The sequence below is a fragment of the Ambystoma mexicanum genome, chromosome 5q, assembly GCF_040938575.1.
Source record: "Ambystoma mexicanum isolate Mex_15411 chromosome 5q, UKY_AmexF1_1, whole genome shotgun sequence".
Taxonomy (NCBI): domain Eukaryota; kingdom Metazoa; phylum Chordata; class Amphibia; order Caudata; family Ambystomatidae; genus Ambystoma; species Ambystoma mexicanum.
The window spans coordinates 493,928,680-493,949,941 of NC_090933.1; the positions used below are offsets into that span (position 1 = coordinate 493,928,680).

General features: G+C 44.1%; 1 protein-coding gene across 1 annotated transcript in view; it reads left to right on the forward strand.

Moving 5' to 3' along the window:
• Positions 1-19,962, forward strand: part of TTR (transthyretin) — a 140,326-nt gene extending 120,364 nt beyond the window's left edge. The window contains exon 4 of the mRNA XM_069620960.1: positions 19,684-19,962. Coding sequence (XP_069477061.1) covers positions 19,684-19,791 — 108 coding nt within the window. The 3' untranslated portion in view covers positions 19,792-19,962. The remainder of the gene's footprint in view (positions 1-19,683) is intronic.
• The last annotated feature ends 1,300 nt before the right edge of the window (positions 19,963-21,262 follow it).

Consider the following 21,262-nt stretch of genomic DNA (forward strand, 5'->3'; position numbering starts at 1 on the left):
TTACCTTTTGTTATAAACGGAATTCATCTTTATACACAGTCTATTCTTGACTGTGCAACTCTTGGCCCAGTCTTGGAAGTCATAGAATCAACATTCTGGAGTTTGACCTGCAGTGCAAAGTATTGAGAAGCCAAGCAAATAAGCAACCACATTCCCAGGAGTGTCCAAGCAGACTCTCGAGCCCCTCATGCTCCCAACATTACATTTTGTACTAACTTACAATTCTCCAAATATGCCTTGGAAACAAAACCCTATTACCAGAACACTTCAGAGAGCAGCCACATACCCCTTTTGCAGAATCGTGGTCCAGGACTGCCACAGACATGCTACCACATTCTTCCCCCAGTGCATCGCTCCTTGCATTTGTAGCATCCGCTTCCCACTATGTCATCATCATATTGCAAATTCACCCATTTACTTTCTCCCAGCCAACTAAGGTCTGGATGCCCCCGGCAAGGGTAAAGTACACCACTCCACGGGCAAGCCTGGGCGTTCTGATACTAATACGATTTTGGCTCAGTATAAAAGCTTATTAACATATTAACACAGCATGTAAAACCTGCTGTGTTTGCCTTGATGCACCGTTTTCTTGGTGTTTGGTATAGTGTTGGCTAGTGCTTTATTAAAAAACCATTGCAATAGTGTTTGTAAGAACAGAAAATCACAATTATTGTAGCAGGGCCAGCTCAAACATGAGATGCTGTATTCCGGGAGTAGTTGAGCTTGATCTACTGAAACTAGGGAGTGGCTGTAATATTTGGGCGGGTGTATTTATTAAAACTATGTACAATTGACTGGACAGCTACATGGACTGGCTCCATCAAGAGAAATGGAATGGTCAACCTTCCTTGAGTGGTATGGCCCAGAGAAGGCATATCTAGGGAAATGCAATGCACAATCGTAGAAGCTGAACGGCTTGGATGCCTTGAATAAAAGGGGACAGGCGGAGGCGATGGCGAGGGAACGGAGCCACGCATGGAAATCCACACGAGGTGCAGAAGAGTATGGGAAGGAGAATGAGAAAAGTGGCAGACAAGGAAAAGAGACTCTCACCGCAAGGTGTCAAAATGTAGTGGTGGAGCACAATCAGAGAATTTTGACGGAGACTTTAGGTTAGAGTATCCAGAGGCAACTGGGGGTGAAGGGACGGGGTGTTGGCAAAGGGAGAACGCAAAGTATGTGATGATGTAATGATTGTATTTGGTTTCACACTGTTACCCTGACAATAACATAAATAAAAAAACTAAAAAATCTATGCACTGCAAAATAAAACATGTGCAAGCAGTGACTAGAGGACATTCCTGAAACCAGATACTTTACTATGTGATAGCATTATGTGTGAGCAACCAGGTGATAAGAGGGATGGCATAGGACATGCACTGCAGATGATGCAGATAAAGAGACATATATTGGGAGATATCTTAGAAGATTAAGTGCAGTAACGCGGCCAGGGACAGTAGGGGGGATTAGTCAACTGTTAGACTGTACATTTTCAAGAAGGAAGAGCTGGCATTGCAGTGCGGGTTTAAATGTGTGGATGTTGGTGGTATTCTTTTTAATCAGGGGTTAGGGAGTCCCAGTGATGCTGGGCGAGTAGGGCGAAGGAGTGGATGCACAGCGTCGGGAGGGAACAGAGTGGTTTTGAGCGGTGTTCGATCAGATGATGCAGGTTGACCAGTAGTGGGAGGGAGAGTAGGACCGGTTGGGGGGCAATTTGCAGAGCGAGTGGTTGTGCTTTGAGAGCAAGCATGTGGATGGTGAGGGGAGGTGGAGTGGGTGTGGAAGTTTGTAGAGAGTGCTTGGTGTAGCTGCTGAGATGGATATGTAATTGGGGCAGTACTAGAAAGCAGGGAACAGGAATACGGGGTACTAGGTAGATGAGCGCCCAGGTGAATTGGTCAATATTGCTATACAATTTTTGAGATATGAAAAAGGGGGGGTTGGGGTGGTGACTGCCGCAATTGAAAGAAACTATAGGAAACCCCAACCTATTTGTAAAAGGTAAAACAAACTATTTGTTCCCAGGAGATGCGCTGTCACATTGATTTAGAAAACAGATGCAAGTACAATCTTTGGGTCTGTGTTTTAATCACAATCAAGGGTCTGTGTTTTAATCACAGTCAAAATTAAATTTAAGCTGAACTTCGCAAAAGAAATACCTAAGCCGAACTTTGTTGAACAAATGCCAACATGTGTTTCGACCACCTTTGGTCTTTTTCAAGGCAAAGCTGACTGTTCTGGTAAGAGACTCAGTTCATGTGTCCAATAGCGGGTGAAATTGGATCCGTTGCAGGGATAATCCCTTGAAGTTCAGCAGAAAATGGTTCCTGCTCTAAACTTCCATATAAGTGTACGACTATGGAGAACAGGATTGAGTCATATTGCCATTGCCTTGTGTCGTTTGAAATAGAGTATTTCCTTAAGCGGACCAGGCCGCTGTATTGTCTGGTGCTGGTAGGTAAGAATTTAGAGTAATAACTGGAGAAGCATATTCTCAAGCATTCGTGCAAACTGATATTATAAATGATGAACTGCAGGTCATCTCACGTTGTGTTCCATTGTGTTGGATTTTGATACCCTAAGGCATGTCGCTATTGCTCCGCTCGAGTTAGTTCAGATAGCCGCATTTATGTCTCCTGATTATGGTCAGAAATCTCACATTTCCGCTGCTAGAATTATTCGCGAGAGAACACAACGTGAGATGACCTGCAGTTCCCTTGATTGTCATCTCATACCAGATTGTGATTAAAACACAGACCCAAAGATTGTACTTGTATCTGTTTTCTAAATCAATCTCCTGTGAACTAGTGTGTTGTACTGGACAGCACACTGTTCAATTGTTGGCATAACAAATGTTTACAATGTAAAGCGCAGGCACAGTAAATAATTTGGAATAAATAATTTGCACAGGATGTTGCACAGCATGATACCTTTTGTGGCCAAGTGTGTTTCTACAGGAACTGGTTAACATGATTCCAACTTATACCATGGTTATGACATCAGTTTTACGATTCTTGAAAAGCTGGTGTTTAATTATAAAACACGAAAGCTAGTAGCATATGACTTGGTCAGAATGACCATCTGAAAGTGCCAACATGTTTCTTCAGGCAGTACAATGAGATGGCACTAAGCTTTAACTAATTTGCATCACATTGTTCCATTATCTGCATCCAAGTGGCACTTTGATATGGGCTCTCTTTGCTCCAAGCTTGGCCTACCTGTATGTTAATTATTTCGAGGCAACTCACACCCAAGCCATTACCAAACGCAATGCACACATTGGGATATTGGCATCACTACATATATACTATCTTTATGATTTGGTCTGGGATGCAACCATCTTGGACGCATTTCCTGAGTGGTTCAATAACTGGAATCCAAATGTTCAGTATTGTGTGTCAAGAAACAGATCAACTTTCTAGACATGATCATTGTTGGGTACATGCTAAACCCCCTGATAAAATACATTGCTTCGATTTTAGAGTGAGAGCTATGAAAACCCCTTTAATGTGGAAAGTTCTTTGATTTCTGAAGGAATTATTCTGAAAAGATTAACTTTGAATTACAGCCATAGACATTCATTAACTGTCTCATCGACTGTGGCTATTCAAAACGTGTTGGTACATACTTACAACAGTGTTAGAAGTATCCCACAAGAAACCCTACTGCACCACAGACTCAAAACAGCAAGTGGCAGACTTACATTTGGTCTGATGTATTCTGCTTCAGCAAATCCAATTATTAGATATATTCTGTTGAACTAAATGTTAATAAAAACAAGTATTACACAACTGGCTAAAGCATAGTAAAGTTAAGTCAGATCTCGAGGGACAAATTGGTGAATACCTTGTTGTCCCACTTTACAACTCAGTGAGCGTTACAAACAACAATTCTAAGGGTTAGCCCTGTTACCGCCAGTAACAGGGTCCCAGCCAGGTGGGATCCATGTGGTTTAGCCTCTTACTTTGAGGTTAAACCAACTGGACCTTCGTCTCAAATGGCCTTGTGTTGCAGAAGACGCACATTAACTGTAACTCAAATAACATTCATTGTGCACCTGAGAAGAAATACATAGGGATGGCCACATGGAGTAATCACTACGGATGGCGCAGACTCAACCAATGGAGTTGAACAGACGAAGCCGACTGAACAGACTGAGTGAATAAAACAAATAGAATAAATGTTTCAGATGTACGCTTGATCTCAAGCACCTACTGAAAACCACCATATCACATCACCACACTTACTCTCTTCTATAAACCACCACTCAACTAGAACACAGCGATACTATGACACATTCGGTATAGCTGTTCTCATACCAACACCTGCCACATACTCCCCATCATCCTAACTAAACACAGCTGGCTGCACACCCGCCAGCCTAGGCGTTCTCCTCAGGCCTAACGCAGCCAGAATCAATCTGGGTATCACCCTGCCAGAACGAACACATACTCCTGATCTCCCAACCACCACACCTACCACTAAGAAGCAGCTATAATATGAGGGCCACACCTGCTGCACACATATCCAGTGCTCACACGCACCTTATGACTCTCTCTCTCTCTCTACTGACTTGAACTACGGTTCCCAAGGGCGTTAAACCTACCAGCACCTTGAGATCATACCAATGGTACATAAGGCGCTATATAAATGCAAAGTAACATAACATAACAAGAGAAATCAAAACACAAATTGGGGAACACATGCCGTGTATCAAGACAAGAAATATGAATGCACAATGAGTTTTCTTTCACTTTACTGATTCTCCTTGATCTATCCTCTGCTTTTGACACGGTCAACCATGCCATCCTGCTCAATCATATCCAAGACAACCTTGGTATTACTGATCAGACCCTGGCCTGGTTGACCTCCTTTCTCACCGACCAACTCTCTCAGGACCAACTGGGGTCTTTTCTGTCTTCTATCTCTCTCTCTCTACTTGTGGCGTTCCCCAGGGGTCTAACCTGTCTCCCTGGCTCTTCAACCACTACCTGACACCTCTTGCCCACCACATCGCTACTTTCTGCTCCAATTTTCAATGTTATGCGGATGACAAGCATCTCTCTTTCAGACTCCCCTTAGAGACCTCCTCTTCTTCTCTCATACCAGACTGTCTGCCGGCAATTCAGGAACGGTGTGCCACCAATGATCTCTGCCTTAATGCCAGTAAGACTGGGATCCTCCTCACTGGGACACCTGCTCTCTCCTTTCCTCTCTCTCTCTCTCTCTCTGACCACCCACTCTGGGCCCACTTCCTGCTCCTTCCTGTGAGGCTAAGAACCTTGGTGTCATCTTCGACTCCACCCTCTCCTTCTCTCCTTACATCTCTGATGTCTCTAAGAAGTCAAACTATCAGCTGCACCTCCTCAGAGGTATTCTTCCTTTTCTCACTTTCCCCCAGAAGCTCACTGTCTCCAGAGCTCTGGTCCTCTCTAGGCTGGACTATTGCAACAGTCTCTTTCTAAATATTCCTGCCTCTACTCTTTGACCTTTACAACTTATCCAGAACAGGACTGCAAGACTTGTCCTTTGCCTCAAGCCCAGGGATCGTATCTCTCCAGCTCTGAAATCTCTTCACTGGCTCCCTGTGGCTGCAAGGATCAACTTCAAGACCCTCTGCATTGTCCACACGGCTTTCTGGGGCCTTGCACAACTCTACTTCCAACTTTCGCTTCCAAAACATCTTCCTTCTCAAGCTCTCCACTCATCCACCTCCAACTCTCTGAGGGTCAGATGCTTCTCCAAGCAGAGAGTTGGGGGCAGATCTATCTCCTCAGTTGGGGTCTCCCCCTGGAACAACCTCCCTGCTTCTCGTAAACTTGTGCAGAACCACCTCCGGTTCCAGAAGCAACTCAAGACCTTCTTTTTTGTTTCCGCTTTCTCTCTTCCTCTCCCCTGCTGATGCACCTCACTGCTCTGCGCACTGGTCAAATGGTCACCGTCTGAACTCGGGACCAGGCTCCTGCATGTCCAGTTGCCCTTGCACTGCCTCCGGGCTCTCCAGCACATAAGGGTCTGTATCTACAGTCCCTTCTCTCTGCACTTATGAGCCACCCGCTGGCTGCACTTGTGAATTGTCTGCACTTCCCCCTTCCCCACCCCCTGGCTCTTCTCCCCTCCCCTCTTCCCTGCACTTGCGCAATCTGAATGTCACAAGGCATAATAAGATTGTTATTTTGTCCGCCCTTGTTTCCCCCTCCTTGTCTTGTCGTGCCTAGAAACACTTGTGTACAGGCGCATTATAAATGCCACATCATATCATATCATACTAATAATCTGAGCTGAACAGTGATTGAAAAAAAGCAAATGGTATCTTGGAGCCGAAATATTTTATAAACAAGCATGAATGGGAATTTATTTTGCGTTAATACACACCAGACAGGTTTAAATTAGGGAATTGACTGGCAATGGCTCACAACCAATTAGGTACCCAGAAATTCATCATTAATATCCCGGTAGATGTGTCTCTGGCCCTTAGGATTGTAAGAGTTATGAATCATACATTCTCATAAAATTCAACAACTACACTTCAATATTATGTTCAATAGTGCATTGTGACAAAGTGCTATCTGTGAGGATGTAAAGGCCTTAGTTTTATTATTTTTGTTAGTAACATTATGCCAGTAATTCTGTTTCTGACAGCCAGGCCTGCCAATAAGACCCCCATATTCATAATTCTCCATAACAAAATCATAGCCTCTGCTGTGACCCTCTGCTGACATCTCCAGCAACTACCCTGCAGTGGCAATAGGGCAAGTTCAAAAGTCACATGTGCATTCCTGACAGCTGCTGGAACTCAGAGGTTCAACAGGCAGAAATGTATTTTTTTAATCATCTGCATCTCCGATTCAAAACTTAATAATTCTGTACCGTAGTTAGCCAGGTGGTACGTGAAACTGAAAATATAAGCCATTCCTAGTGATAGCATAGTGTCTGGGGCCACACAATTATGCAACCACAGCATATAGCTGTCATATTGGAGTCAGCTCGGTGAGACGTTTTCCAGTCATGACAGGGCTAGTGTGTATTAGCTGTCTGCCTGGGTGCCTCCACAACAGCCATGTGGGACCCTGCTCCAGGAAACTCCTATTTTGATCTCCCTAAGGAATGTGAAAACTTCCTTTAGACCACAGGAACTGTCACTGGGAGGGTTTCAAAGAAAGCCTTGCCATTGCAAAGCCACTCTTAAACCAGGATGCTGATCAATGGAGCCCTTTTGTAGCAGGCAGGTATGAGAAAGGGTTGGAATTAGAGTAGCCAGAGAAGAAGTTTAGGCCAAGAGAGGGGTTCAACTATGTTGGATTCTGCTAGGGCTCCCTATACTTCCTGCTCCCTCCACACTTCCTGCAGACAACAGACAAAGCACTCTATGTATGACATGAAAATGACATCAAAGGGCAAAGGACACTTGGTACAGCAGCCTGGATTGGACCCCTCAGAACAGACTTGCTTTGGACCAATCCACTGTAGCATTTTGTTTTTTTAAGAGGGGAATCCCTGCCATTAGTTAATTTAAAGATGGACTTGAAGACAAGAAGGATTTACTTGGAACTTAGGGAGTACAGTGTATTATACATTTCTTTGCTTAAAGGTAAACACCAAAGCTTCCAAGAAATCGAAAAGAACTTCTCTCTACCCACCTCAGGGGCACATTTGGGGTGACACTGCTGTGGATCAAGGTCTATTTGCTGCCTGTGCACTAGAACAAGGTGCTCACTGGAGGTGTAGGACACTCAATTGATGTGAGACAATCTTCCTGGACTGAAAGTGCAGATCAACGGACTCATCTTATTCCTGGAGATCCTGGAATGGGCATCCAGTCATCTTGCGAAGTCCAGAAGTAGCTCAAATCCCTGTTTAGCACCTCGAGACATCTTCAACCTGGCTCAACCATGCTTGACTCACTTCAAGCTGCTACAGAATATGCAGTGCTGCTTTTGGCCCTCTACAATCTCCAACTCTCTTACCTGCTCTTGAAGCCATCCCCATGCTCAAGTGCACCATGTTGACTTGACCCTATAGCTAGCTAGACAACGTGGAAGCAACAAACTTGGAGACCAACTCGACCTTCTAGAAGACATAGGGCCTCATTACGAGTTTGGAGGCAACCATGCCCTTAATAAGGGCATGGCTGCCTCCAAACTCGGGTCCGGGTCTGTGGTCCCTGAATGGGGAAATACCGGGCCATTCCGACTTTGGAGGGCCCGGTATTTCCCCATTCAGGGAACCTGGACCCGGACTATCCCCATTCCCATTCCCATTTGAGCCCCCATAGGGCTCAATGGGAATGGGGAGCATGCCAACAACGGGCCAGTTAATGACTGGCCCGTTGTTAGCATGCTGGTCCCCTCGCGGGACCCGCAAAGGACATCTGGTCTGACCAGACGTCCAGAGCGGATCCCACAAAGGAACCCCGTAATGAGGCGGTACAGGGTTAACGGCACCGGCACCTTTACCGGCGCCGTTAACTCCTTACCGCCTCACTTGTAATGAGGCCCATAGACTTGCCCGTCTCGAACACCGACTTGACCCAGCAAAAGCATTGACTCCTAGCCAATTTTACTGCCAACTTAAACAGCTGGAAGATGTTGATTCACAGGGCCTCATTATGACCCTGGCGGAATGGGTTTAACGGCGCCGGAAAAGGTGCCGGAGCCGTTAAACCCATTCCGCCCTATTACGAGATCCCCTTGAAAGACCCGTTCTGGACGTCTGGTCTGGTACCACTGCACTATTGTTGTTTGTGTTGCAACTGTATCAGCTCACACCCCTCCTGAAGAGTATAGCCTGTCCTCGGCCCTGCCTTCCAAAAGAGGCAAACGAGGTATCCATGTCGGCCTGTGCCTATTTCACCTTTAGGATCGGGATCACTGCTGGTCTAGTAGTAGTGTGGGACTGAGCAGGCATTTTAAATACTACTCATACCTGTACTCCTAAAAAGCATTAGTCATTTCATCACAAGGATTGCATCTATTGTAGATATGGCAGGGCATAACTATGCTTGGAGGGGTTAGTGACAGAAAATGTTGAGTTGGAGATTAAGTCGACTAATAAAATGCACATGTCAATCATTCAGCTACAATAAAACCATTGGTTCAGTCATGTTTTAAAAAGAGCAAACTATTGCGTGATGATAGTAAGCATATTTAACTTTGGTGAATCTCAAGATGTATAAGGTATTTAAGAAAGAACCTTTACCTGTACTGGCCAACTTTGAATATGAATGAAATAAAGGGTACCATGAAAACTATATAAAATATGAATAAACTGTTTTCTAGAATGAAATGAACTTGGTATATTTAATTAATTAGAGGCGAGTTTCCCATATATGTGCCTATGACGTAGCTCCCCGCAACAAGAGGCACGCTTTTCCTAGCAAGGCCTCTGGTGAGATGATCATTCACAGGTCTTGGTCCATTCTGATCAAGAATGGAGCAAGGAGCAAGTTCTGAGCAAGTAAGGCAGGCAAGTACAGAGAGCAGAGTCGATAAGTGCATGCAGAAGGAAAGTAACAGAGCGGCAGGCAAAGCTAACATATGCAACACTCACAATCAGTTTTCAAAACTGTCATGGAGCCTCCCCAAAGTTTTGAGGCTAGACCAGCCTTTGGCAGAAGACCCAACATTCAATTGCTTGGTGGGCGGCGGGGACTGGGGTCTGAAAATGTAATGTGCATACAGTCATTCATTTTGTGAATTACATGTTTGTTTTTCCTCACTTACAAATCAGAAATTATCTTTTGGTTACTCATTTTTCAACAGTTGTTTCTGAATAGCTAACAAAAGTGCCTAACAATGGCCCTTAGTCTGTAAGTTCCCATGACAAAAGCCACTCGAAACTGCTACCCATCCAACACGTTTATGGAAATCATCTTGCTCAACAAAGCTTCCTCCTACAACCCTATTGTATCACTCTTTCGCAGTCACACCACACCCATCCTATTACTCAAAGAACCTCCATAGTCTAATCATGAGAGCCAGTTCTAGGGTGGGACTGCAACTGGCAGGTCTCCAGGTGTCTTGGAGTATGACTCCCATGATCCCTCACTATTAATTATGCTGGCTAGGATGGATGGGTGTTGTAGTCCAAAACATCCAAAGAGCCAAATGTTACAGACCCCTGTTCTAATGCAAGGCATGACTAGGCATATGCCCCCCAAGGTGTTACTATCACAGGGCATCAGATTGTACCAAAAAGCAGTGTATGATATTCATACATGCCAATATTATCCATTCCATTTTGCAGACACTAGTTCAGTCCTGGTTTTAACTTGCCATTCTTGGACTTGTAATTCTAGCTTAATAATGGGAAAATCCAGGACTAACATTCTCGGAATGCAGAGTTAAAACCAGGACTGGACTGATGTCTCCTGAATGGAATGGGTAATGTTGCCATGTATGCTATACCCAGATCTTAGTTCATTTAAATTCACATATCAAAGAACACTTTGGTCAATGCACACACATCATACTTCTATGATGGCCGTTGCAAATTGAAGCTCAATCATTTCACAAAATGAGGTACCCCAGATGCATTTCTGGAGACCATACTTGTCGCGTGCTGAGCTCGTTTAAGGACATTAGTGCAACTGGAGAGTGATGGCTGGAAGGTTTTGAATGAATCATAACCACTGGCATTGCTTTGGGCAATCCTTTAGACTATTGTTTTTTTTAAGAAGACCATATATTTCTGAAAGAAGTTACGCCTTTCTCTTACCTCATTTACTTTTAAAGGCAGCAGGACTACCTGATACAGGCATCAGGAAGCTCGCATGGTAGTAATGCACTGTACACATTATGGGCCTGATTCACGGAGCGTCTTCCATTATACATTGCTTCTGTGAATCAGGCCCAATGTTACGAGGACTGAATATGCATTGCTAACATTATGGGCCTGATTCACGGAGCGTCTTCCATTATACATTGCTTCTGTGAATCAGGCCCAATGTTACGAGGACTGAATATGCATTGCTAACATTATGGGCCTGATTCACGGAGCGTCTTCCATTATACATTGCTTCTGTGAATCAGGCCCAATGTTACGAGGACTGAATATGCATTGCTAACATTATGGGCCTGATTCACGGAGCGTCTTCCATTATACATTGCTTCTGTGAATCAGGCCCAATGTTACGAGGACTGAATATGCATTGCTAACATTATGGGCCTGATTCACGGAGCGTCTTCCATTATTCATTGCTTCTGTGAATCAGGCCCAATGTTACGAGGACTGAATATGCATTGCTAACATTATGGGCCTGATTCACGGAGCGTCTTCCATTATACATTGCTTCTGTGAATCAGGCCCAATGTTACGAGGACTGAATATGCATTGCTAACATTATGGGCCTGATTCACGGAGCATCTTCCATTATACATTGCTTCTGTGAATCAGGCCCAATGTTACGAGGACTGAATATGCATTGCTAACATTATGGGCCTGATTCACGGAGCGTCTTCCATTATACATTGCTTCTGTGAATCAGGCCCAATGTTACGAGGACTGAATATGCATTGCTAACATTATGGGCCTGATTCACGGAGCGTCTTCCATTATACATTGCTTCTGTGAATCAGGCCCAATGTTACGAGGACTGAATATGCATTGCTAACATTATGGGCCTGATTCACGGAGCGTCTTCCATTATACATTGCTTCTGTGAATCAGGCCCAATGTTACGAGGACTGAATATGCATTGCTAACATTATGGGCCTGATTCACGGAGCGTCTTCCATTATACATTGCTTCTGTGAATCAGGCCCAATGTTACGAGGACTGAATATGCATTGCTAACTTAAAATTAAGATTCAAGCAGATTGTCCTGACAGCGATATGCATGGAATGCACGCCTGGGAAGGCACCTGATCTGCAGGGGCATAGGTCATAGGTCTGGCACCAGGGAAGACACATGATGGTAGCCACAATAGTGCAGGGATTTACATTTTGAGGAGGTACGCGTTAATGAAAGATTTAAAAACACACAATTTGAAAGCAGGGTGTGTTTGTTTGCGTTTACCTCAGGCGGTGAGTATATATGTTAAAAGGTGTGTTTAAAATTGCATTGCTGCAACCACGCTTCAAATCTTCCCAATAAAATGGGCCTCATTACAAGTGAGGCGGAACAGATTAACAGGACTCGCTAAAGGAGGCGGACCCGTTAAACCCGTTGCGCCTCATTACAAGCTCCCCTTGCGGGACCCGGTAAGTAACGCCTGGTCAAACCAGGCGTGCTTACCGGGTCCAGCGAGGGGAAGAGGGAGCAAACAACGGGCTGCTCGTAATCGGCCCGTTGTTTGCTCCCTCCCCCATTCCTATTCAGCCCTATGGGGGCTGAAATGGGAATGGGGAAGGTCCGGGCCCGTGTTCCTGGAGGGAGGAATTACCGGGCCCTACGAACTCGGAATGGCCTGGTAATTCCCCATTCTGGGAACCCGATTTTGGCGGCAGCCATGCCGCCAATAGCGGCATGGCTACTGCCAAAATCGTAATGAGGCCCAATGTGTGTCTGCATCTCCTTGGCCCCTCACGCATGTCATTAATGTCCAGTTAAGAATGGCACTTACTTTGTACCGCTGTGTACATTAAAGCATTAACTCAGGGGTAAGTATATGTGTTTTGTAGTCTCTATGCGGTGTCAGTTTCAATAAAAGTTCTTAAACCTACTGACTTCCATACAAAGTGACCACTGCAAAATATTTTACCAAAATAGCACATTATGAACTTTTCCACAACAAACCTGAATCCCCTGAATTTTATGTTATTCATCAAGGAGGAGCTTTGGGCAAACATATGAAAAGGTTAATCCGAAGTTCGTCCACAAGGCTTAAAGGGGACACATGACTGGAATTCCCATTGAGCACTAGGCAGATTTCAGAGATGCAAGGTTGTTGCTGGAGACGGGATTAGGATAGTTGTGGAAATGTAGGGATATTGAGAATAACTAAATGAAGAAGGGGAGGGAGAAATAGCAAGAGGCTGGGGCCCAATCAGAGAGTGAGATTTAGGCTTGGTTGTGCTTGTGCAGCATGGTGTGACGCTTAAAGTGAATTGGAATGGTTGAACAATGCAAGTGCCATCTCCAGAGATTTGGAGAATTGGGTGACAAATCAATCTGTGCCTGTCTCTTGGAAGGAGTGGACACGACACATGCCTTTGCGTGACGCGAGCCAAGCGCCCCATAAAGGAGGAAAGTGGCTGCGGAGTGATGAACAGTGGGGCAAGGCCTTCCCCCTTTGGCACGATGAGGAACATGTCACACATGGAAGCATTCGGTTGGGGAAGATACCAGAATGGGCAGAGGCAGCGATCGATGGCACTTGAGATTGAGAGCACATCAACAATGCATCCTGCACTTCTGTAACAGTGTGAGAAAGAGATAGGAGAGTCGTGTTTTATTGTCAAGGCCGTTTTCATAATGTAACCTTTTTACTTGGTTTGGAGGCGTAGAGTTGGGTTGCGCAACAAGGAAAGTTAAGGAATAGGCATCTTCAGGCAGCTGGACCTGTTATGGGTGATGAAGTGGTGTTTACCACTCATTTTATGGGGTGTCTCATAAATGTGTAGGCAAATTAAAACTGCCCAATTTAGTGGTAAGTCTTTATTGTTCTTTAGCGTAAGTGTGTAGTAACAGTAGGGGACTATGCTAATAATTAAGGAATTGGGTTAAGTATAATAGTCCCTAAGCTTTTTTTCTATCTATGCAATAGACCAAATGTAAACCATCTTGGTACATTAGCATTATCAGTATAACGTAGAAAGGATTATAGGTGAGAAATGTTGCCCATTGCCATTTTAGAATTCAGTGGTAATGTATGCTGCCATGTGTGGTTTTCATGAAGTGTAGTGGAGGTTGTTGTGGCAACACAGTGTAGCGTAAGCCACCAAACAGTGTTGTATGCACATCTAGTGAGGACGCCTGGAGGAGTGTGAGCCACTCAATAGAGTTATATAGTTATTGAGGCAGCACAGACGCGTTAAGTAGTTGGACATATAGTTTTTATTTTATTTTTATTTAGCATTTTATTTGCAGCGCACATAACCCCTAGCGCTAGTTTCATTTTTGTTTTTTTTTTCTTTCCGTGTGTGCCACTGAGCTATCCTCCCATCCTAGCTGTGTGAGTATCACTGAGGTGTGTGTGCTGTTAAGTAGTGTGCGTATGTACAGTTACTGAGGCACTATAGGGGCGAGTGCTGTTAAGTCACGTTTGGATGCATACTTATTTAGGCACCACAGAGGTGTGTGTGCAGTTGAGTAGTATTTGGATGTATAGTTACTGAGGTCTCACAGAGGAGTGCGAGCCATTAACAAATGTTTGGATGCACAATAGTTATTGTGGCATCACAGAATAGTGTATGCAGATTGGACGTGTAAGTATGTATTGTTATTCTGGCATCACAGTATAGTGTATGCCAAATGGTGTCCGGATGTATGATGATTTTGCCACCACAAAGATGTATATGCCCAGTGTGAAACAGTATGAATGTGTAATGATGGAGGCAGCACAGTGCTGTGTATGTCCGGGCGACGTGCGTATGGAGGTATTTACACAGAAGCCCCGGTGTGTGGAGATACTCTACATTGACTTTGTTTTTTAATCCTGAGTATCTGTGGTGAGGGTGTGTGAGACTGAGTGCATGGGTGTATAGATTTTAACCCTTTAAGTGCCAAGGGCGAGGTATCTCGTCCTTGGCACTTAAGGGGTTAATGAAGGAGAAAATGTTAGAAGGCTTTGCATGGTGAAATACTGAAATCACCAAAAAGGCCTTGGCACTGGGGGAAGGGGGGACCCATGGCTTTTACACCCCTGGGGTGTAACAGGAAATAGGCTGTTGATGTTTTGAAAAAACTCAACAATAGGGGATAATCTGTTAGTAAATTCAATTGCTTTTCATTGAGGATGAAAAAGGTAGCAGAATCACTTAGAGATTGTGGGTGCATTTGTTTTTTTTTAATGGTATGAATTAAATGTGTTGTATATTTTTGTATATATGTGGTTATGTTCTCTTATGAACTATATGTGGGAGAGTGATAAATACATGTGATATATTATTTATGAAAAATACCAATTATTTTGGGAATAATAAAATGGTGTTGTAATGATTCATATTATGAAATGTTGACTGTGTAAAATTCCGACTGAACGGGAAGAATTTGAAAAACAGACTTTTTTGTTGCAATAGGTGTTTGTGGATTGTGCTGTTATTGGCCGGTTTCCTATTGCTCTCAAATGACCGGTGGTCTTCCTTATAGTGGATTCCAGGAAGTTACAAACAGATTTCTGCATCTGGTGCATGACCCTACTAAGCTATAACGCAGCAGAGTTTACCTGGGTATCATGCAGAGATCCACAGGATGCTATTTCCTCTTGGCACTTCCTGTATCCACCTTTACTTTCCAATCCTGCCCCAGGCCACCCTTTCCCTTCCTACAGCCTTTTAAGCTATGCTTTCTATTATTTTAGTCCTAAGAATGAAGGGAAAGCAGCGGGCCTCTCACCTAATCTTCCCAAACATCCATGGAGATGTATGGGTCTTAATGAAAATATGGTCAGATCTGGGATTTAAGGAAGATCTCCGGAATGTTCTGAACCAACCCTTCTTTTGGTTGAGATTTATGGGAGCCTGCATATAAAGTTTTATAAAGTTTGGCAGGTTTCATTTATGAGTATTTCTTAGTGAGCCAAAGAGGGAATTTGCTTCTTCACAGAAGAATTTATGGGGTGCTTTTTGCTGAAAGATCAGTTTGATAGAATATAGTGATAACAACAATTGTGTATATCATTACACATTTTTGAGGATGTTTAATAAAACATATATATTGTTGGATTTAGAGTTTATAGCAATAATCATCTTTATGTGACGCCTCAGATTAAGCTTTTTGTGATAATACAGCATAAGTAACCTGTTACATGGGCTACATTGGGGGGTAACGGCCCGGCAGCCTGAGATAGAGGCCTGAGCGAAGCAAGGGCATTTAACGAGGGAACCAAGACATTACCCCCGGTGTAGCCCATGGAACGGGTAACTACCACCGTTAGCACCCCAGGTTGCCACAGCGGTATCCCAGGATACAGATAGCAAGGTCTTTTCTATGAATCTAGCGGCATCCTGTTCATACATCGAAATGACAGTTCAAAGATGGCCGCCAAAGAAATGGAAGACTGGGCTCCTCACAGTGCCCCTCTTCCATTTCCATTGCAGCCAGCAAAGGGAGATGGAGAGAAGCAGCTGCAGCAGTAGGTCTCGCCACTGCCACAATCAGGTAAGTCAGACTGGGGAGCAGGGCTGGGAATATAAAAAATTTAAATGGAAAGGAGGGTGGGGAGAAGATGGCAGTCTGGGCGGGTGGAGGGTGGTGGGGGGCAGCCTGTGGGTTCTGTGGAACTCAGGCTGAGAGCAGGGGTTTCAGCCAGGGATGTCATTTGGTGGTAGCCAGGGGTAGCAGCTGCTTCCACTGGCCCTCCCTCTGCTACCCCTAGACCTGTCAATTCTACCCCTGGGCCACTGGACAAAGAGGCAGTGCCAAGAGTAGATATCTTTGAGGCAAAAGGCAGTTGTAAATGCAGCTAAATGTGCCACAGTCTTTTTCAACTGGAATCTCAATCTTGTTAGCTGAAGAAATAGCAGGAATGCAGGAAAAACCATGAAGCCACCATCACTAACAGGTTGGCAGTTCATTAGTGAAGAATTCCTGAATGGCTGGGTTCAGAGGCGGGGCTGTCTGTGCAGCTCATACCCAGTACTGTAGCACCAGGAAGGCTATGGGGGCTAGGTCCAGCTAGCTGGGAATGTGTAAGAGAATCCTGCAGTACTTGGTGACAGCACAGCATGAATGCAAATCTAATCAGCGTTGTCTGCTTTGCACATTGAGTTAGCCACTGGGCCTGTGATGAGAGGGTTGGGCTCCAGGGGATCCTGCCACCAATCCTGCCTGCGCACTGTGTGACCTGACCCAGATCTGCCAGATCTGCATCACAGGCACACAGTAGATAGATGCAAGCTGAGATAACTAATTTACATGAAGTTGCCCTCCACCTTTGAAATAAACCACCTGTTGCTTCCTCAAGCAAAATTGATATATTTGGAAGGATAACTCAGAGGCAACACACTTGCTTTGTGAACAAGAGGATGCAGTGTAACATGGGTTCAATTCATGTTCCAGTGCTTGGAAGATGGAGGAGGCTGGCATGAAGCAAGATATGAAGGACCAAAGAAAATAATGAAAGCAGCCTTTTCTAGGGCTGATCTCATAGAGCTGCTGCTGCTGATTACATTTTAAAATAAAAAAGAAAACTGCAATTACTGTGACCGGCAACACATGCTTCCCCTCCATCGTCAATCTAACAAAAAAAAAAACTGAGGGTTACTAATCAAATAGCCAAAACAGAAAGGTGATGGCTGGAAAGTTTCAAATCATTCATAAACACTGGCATAGCTCTGGGCAATCCTCCAGACCATCGTTTTCTTTCTGGTTGGACTTGTGTGGGTCGGTTGCTGGTTCCAGTCTGTGGCCAGACACTTGACAGACACTGGATGCCTGCGCTTTGGGGTCTAGGCCTCTTCGAGATGATCTGTCCGTTTACAGTCTAGCCTGAGTGAAGTACAACAGTCTTGGTTGTCTTCTTACATTCAGAGTAATTTGGTAATATGGGCCTATATGCACCACCAGAAAAGATCACCATATTCACGTTACATATAGGGATCTATTCTTGTATGATATGTATTTCGTTTTACATTGATATTGTAATCATATTGTCCTTAGTATACTGAGGAATAATGCTATGTGATGCCACTTTCTGTTTTGTCAAGGGTTAAATGGTCGTGTGCCATCACTTCCGGTGATGTCACTTTGGGGTGGGGTCAATTGAAATCACTTATTGTGATCTCATCAGAGGTCAAGGGTCGTGTGATGTCCCTTACGCTACTCCTGGCATTTTGGTTAAATGACGTCCCTGGCAGGCAGAAAGGAAAAGTCTTGGTCTAGCCAATATAAAGGATGGTAATATAACAATGCTCCTGACCTGTGTACCCTTAGAAGATAGGTTAGAGTGGATCCTTGCCTGAGTTCTGCTGTCCCTTTCACTGAGGGTTTGTGGATGAACATTCACATTCAATTAGGTTTTTACTTTCATTTGTAACTTTGCGTGATGCTGGTGCCTCCACCTGAGGTGTTTTGGGATACTTCAGAAAGCCAAATAATATGCAATAAAGTCATGAAAAATGTCCTCTTAAGTATAGTAAAATAGAGTGATATGCAATGTGTATTCAATTGTCAAACCAAAAGATAAATTAATAGCAAAAAAAATATTCTGATTTGCCAACAAAATTATATTTGTATCAGAACAGGAACATTACTAATGTGAGGATTGTTATATAACTAGGAACACATGTCAACTTAAACAGTGACCAAGGCAATTACCAAAGGTTGAGTGAAGTGTCAGGAAGGGTCGATGCAAGCTTGTTCCTACTTTCTCACCACCCCTGCAGCAGTAAACCCACTTGCAAGGGGTAACAGCTTACACCCACCAAGCATTCTGTTGGCGCTAAAATGGTTTAAATATGTTGTATATGTTAAACGATATGGCAGGACCCCACGAAGTCTTATGACCTCATAAAGGACCTGGGCCTCCGACCACGTGCCTCTATATGGCCACAGAGCCCCTCAGTGTCTAGAAAGGAGCATGCATTTCAGGGTACACTATTTGATACATGACTGAGCAGCCTTCCTGCAAATGATGCTTTCGACACTAGCATTACATGTTCAGTGTCTTTGAGTTGCGTTGGTTAATGTGTCTACTGACAGGCACCCATCAGTCACTTCTGAGTCTTAGTGCACAGTAAGGGCCAGTGCTAGAATGTATGCCACCCCAGGAGAAAAATACTTAAAGAACCCTCACCCACCCTTTCAACAATTCTGCCACCTTTGAAACCTTCTAGGGACAAAAGGTTTTCCCATGTCCTCTTCTGCTGGTGTCTTCTTTTAGCACCAGTACGGCGCAAAGGACCCTGTCTGTGATTGCTGCCCAAAAAATACAGTGCACACATCAGGACATGACAGGTATCACCACTATTCAACAAAGTGGCCATTTTGTAGTAGACAGGAGTCTTTATGTTATTTTGTCACAGTGACAATGCAACAAATTATGTGTTGCTGGATTTACCAATTATTTTAAAAAAAAACATGTGGAGAACTCCCACTTTAATTTTTATTGTATGCTGAATTTAAAAAAAAACGGTTCCATGTGATTTTACCGAAATTATTTCTAACGAATACCGAAAAAAATAAAAATAAATGTATATTGGGGGGTCCAGCCAAAACCCCTGTTTCCCCGTTTGTTACCCAACCCTGAACCCCCCACACCGTTTAACCCTTTACTTCACCCCCTTTATATTTACCTTTCGTTATTTTTTTCGGTAATAATTTATTCGTTATTATCATTTCGGTAACATCACTGGATACCAAAAAAACATGGAAAAACATCAAAAGTAGCAGAAGAAATATAGAAATGTCGAAAAATAAGCCAGAAATCTATGTAAAAAGCGATTATATAGTAGCCAGCCTAATGTATGTTTTTCTCTGGCAGCGCCTACACATGTGCTCTGCTGCATTAGTGAAATTAATTGTATGTGCTTTCCTCGTCGTTACATTCTTTTGACTGATTGTAACCTCTGCTTGTTTTGCAGGCAATCTTCAAGGCGAATAATGCTGGACGTCGTCACTACACCATTGCTGCTCTCATCAGCCCTTTCTCGCAGACAATCAGTGCTGCAGTCAGCGCCCCACTTGATTAAGTTAATGGGTCAGATTTCAAAACAACCTCATTTCTCTTACCTCCTTGTTCATGTTACTTCTTCCACCGCTATCGCACTGCTACCGCGGATCTGTACTTCTTTGTTCACTCGATTTTTAATACCTCAAGATGGATTTACAAATCAGTCAAATAAACATTTTGTTTGAAAACATGTATGTATTTATTCATTATTTAGGCAATGCAGAGGAGTCCATAAGATACCCCCATGCCCTCTGACCCTGAGAAGACTAAGGTGGAGCAGGGGGGAAACTCCCAGAGGGTTCCCCTCTCCCCCTCAGATCCGGAGGGTTCCCCTCTCCCCCTCAGATAGCACCCATGTAATTTGTTTCCACCGGCCACACGCAGTGTGGTTTGCGTGAATGAGGTTTGGCATTTACTGAATGAGGCAGCTGCAGAGTGGCAACCTTTCACTCACCCAGGAGTGAGATGAAATCATTGTCATGGCATAACAGGCAACCCCAAAAGAGATGACTAGTTGGCCCATTTAAAGGAGACATCACCAATGAATCGGTATACCACGACAGTCAAGCCTGCAAGTGACTCTTGGCACATGAAGTAAAAATGTGAATTGGGTCCTGAAGAAAGTGGGACAAAGGACATTAAAAACCCACTGAAACCGGTCGACCACGATTTTATGGGATACCTAACTAACGACCAGAAACCTTGGGGAAATTCTTGTTTTTTAATATTTAACAAGCAGATGAGGAGGATGAAATACAATTGGCTCGACTCCCCTCTGGGCTCCAGTTCCGGGTGAATCTGGATTTTTTATCTGTCTTGGTATGAATGATTAGCACGGCCAATGAATCGATCATAGATATTGGCTTCTTAAGCACTTAGGGCTAGTCTCTTTATCTATCCCCTAACGCTAGGTGAGTGGCAAATCAGCGCACGCTGGGGTATGTTTTTCCATGAGAGATAGTTAGTGGTGGTTGGAGGGAAAGAACAGCTAGGTTTGTAGCCTGTAAGTGTATAAGTAAGATAAATATATCTGGACGTTGTTGTGTGTTCACCCACAAAATTACCCCTCCTCCTGTAAAGAATGTAGATAAGGAAGAAGGAGAATTATTTTGCCATTTGGTCGATCATGTCAGGTGGTCTCAGACATTGGACTGCTTGTCCAAGTGGAAGAGAGTTCCACAGAGGTAATCTTGATGCCTACTCTTTTTTTTCTCTAACCTCTCTGATTGGCAGAGACTACACTTGGGAGAAGGAGGGACAAGGACAATCCCAAAGCGAATCTGAGAGCTGATGAGGGTTTAAGAGGCGAGGAACCTCACTGCTGCTTGCAAGGAGCTGTGAAAAGCCTGAATCTAGCCAGCACCTGGGGGTTGGAGTTCATTTTCCTCCTCTGGAGGAAAGCTAGCACCCCATTATGTTCACACAAAAGGATACCCAGCCTCAGCTGTGGCCCATATCACTACCACATCCCCCCCCTAACACATCCCCAC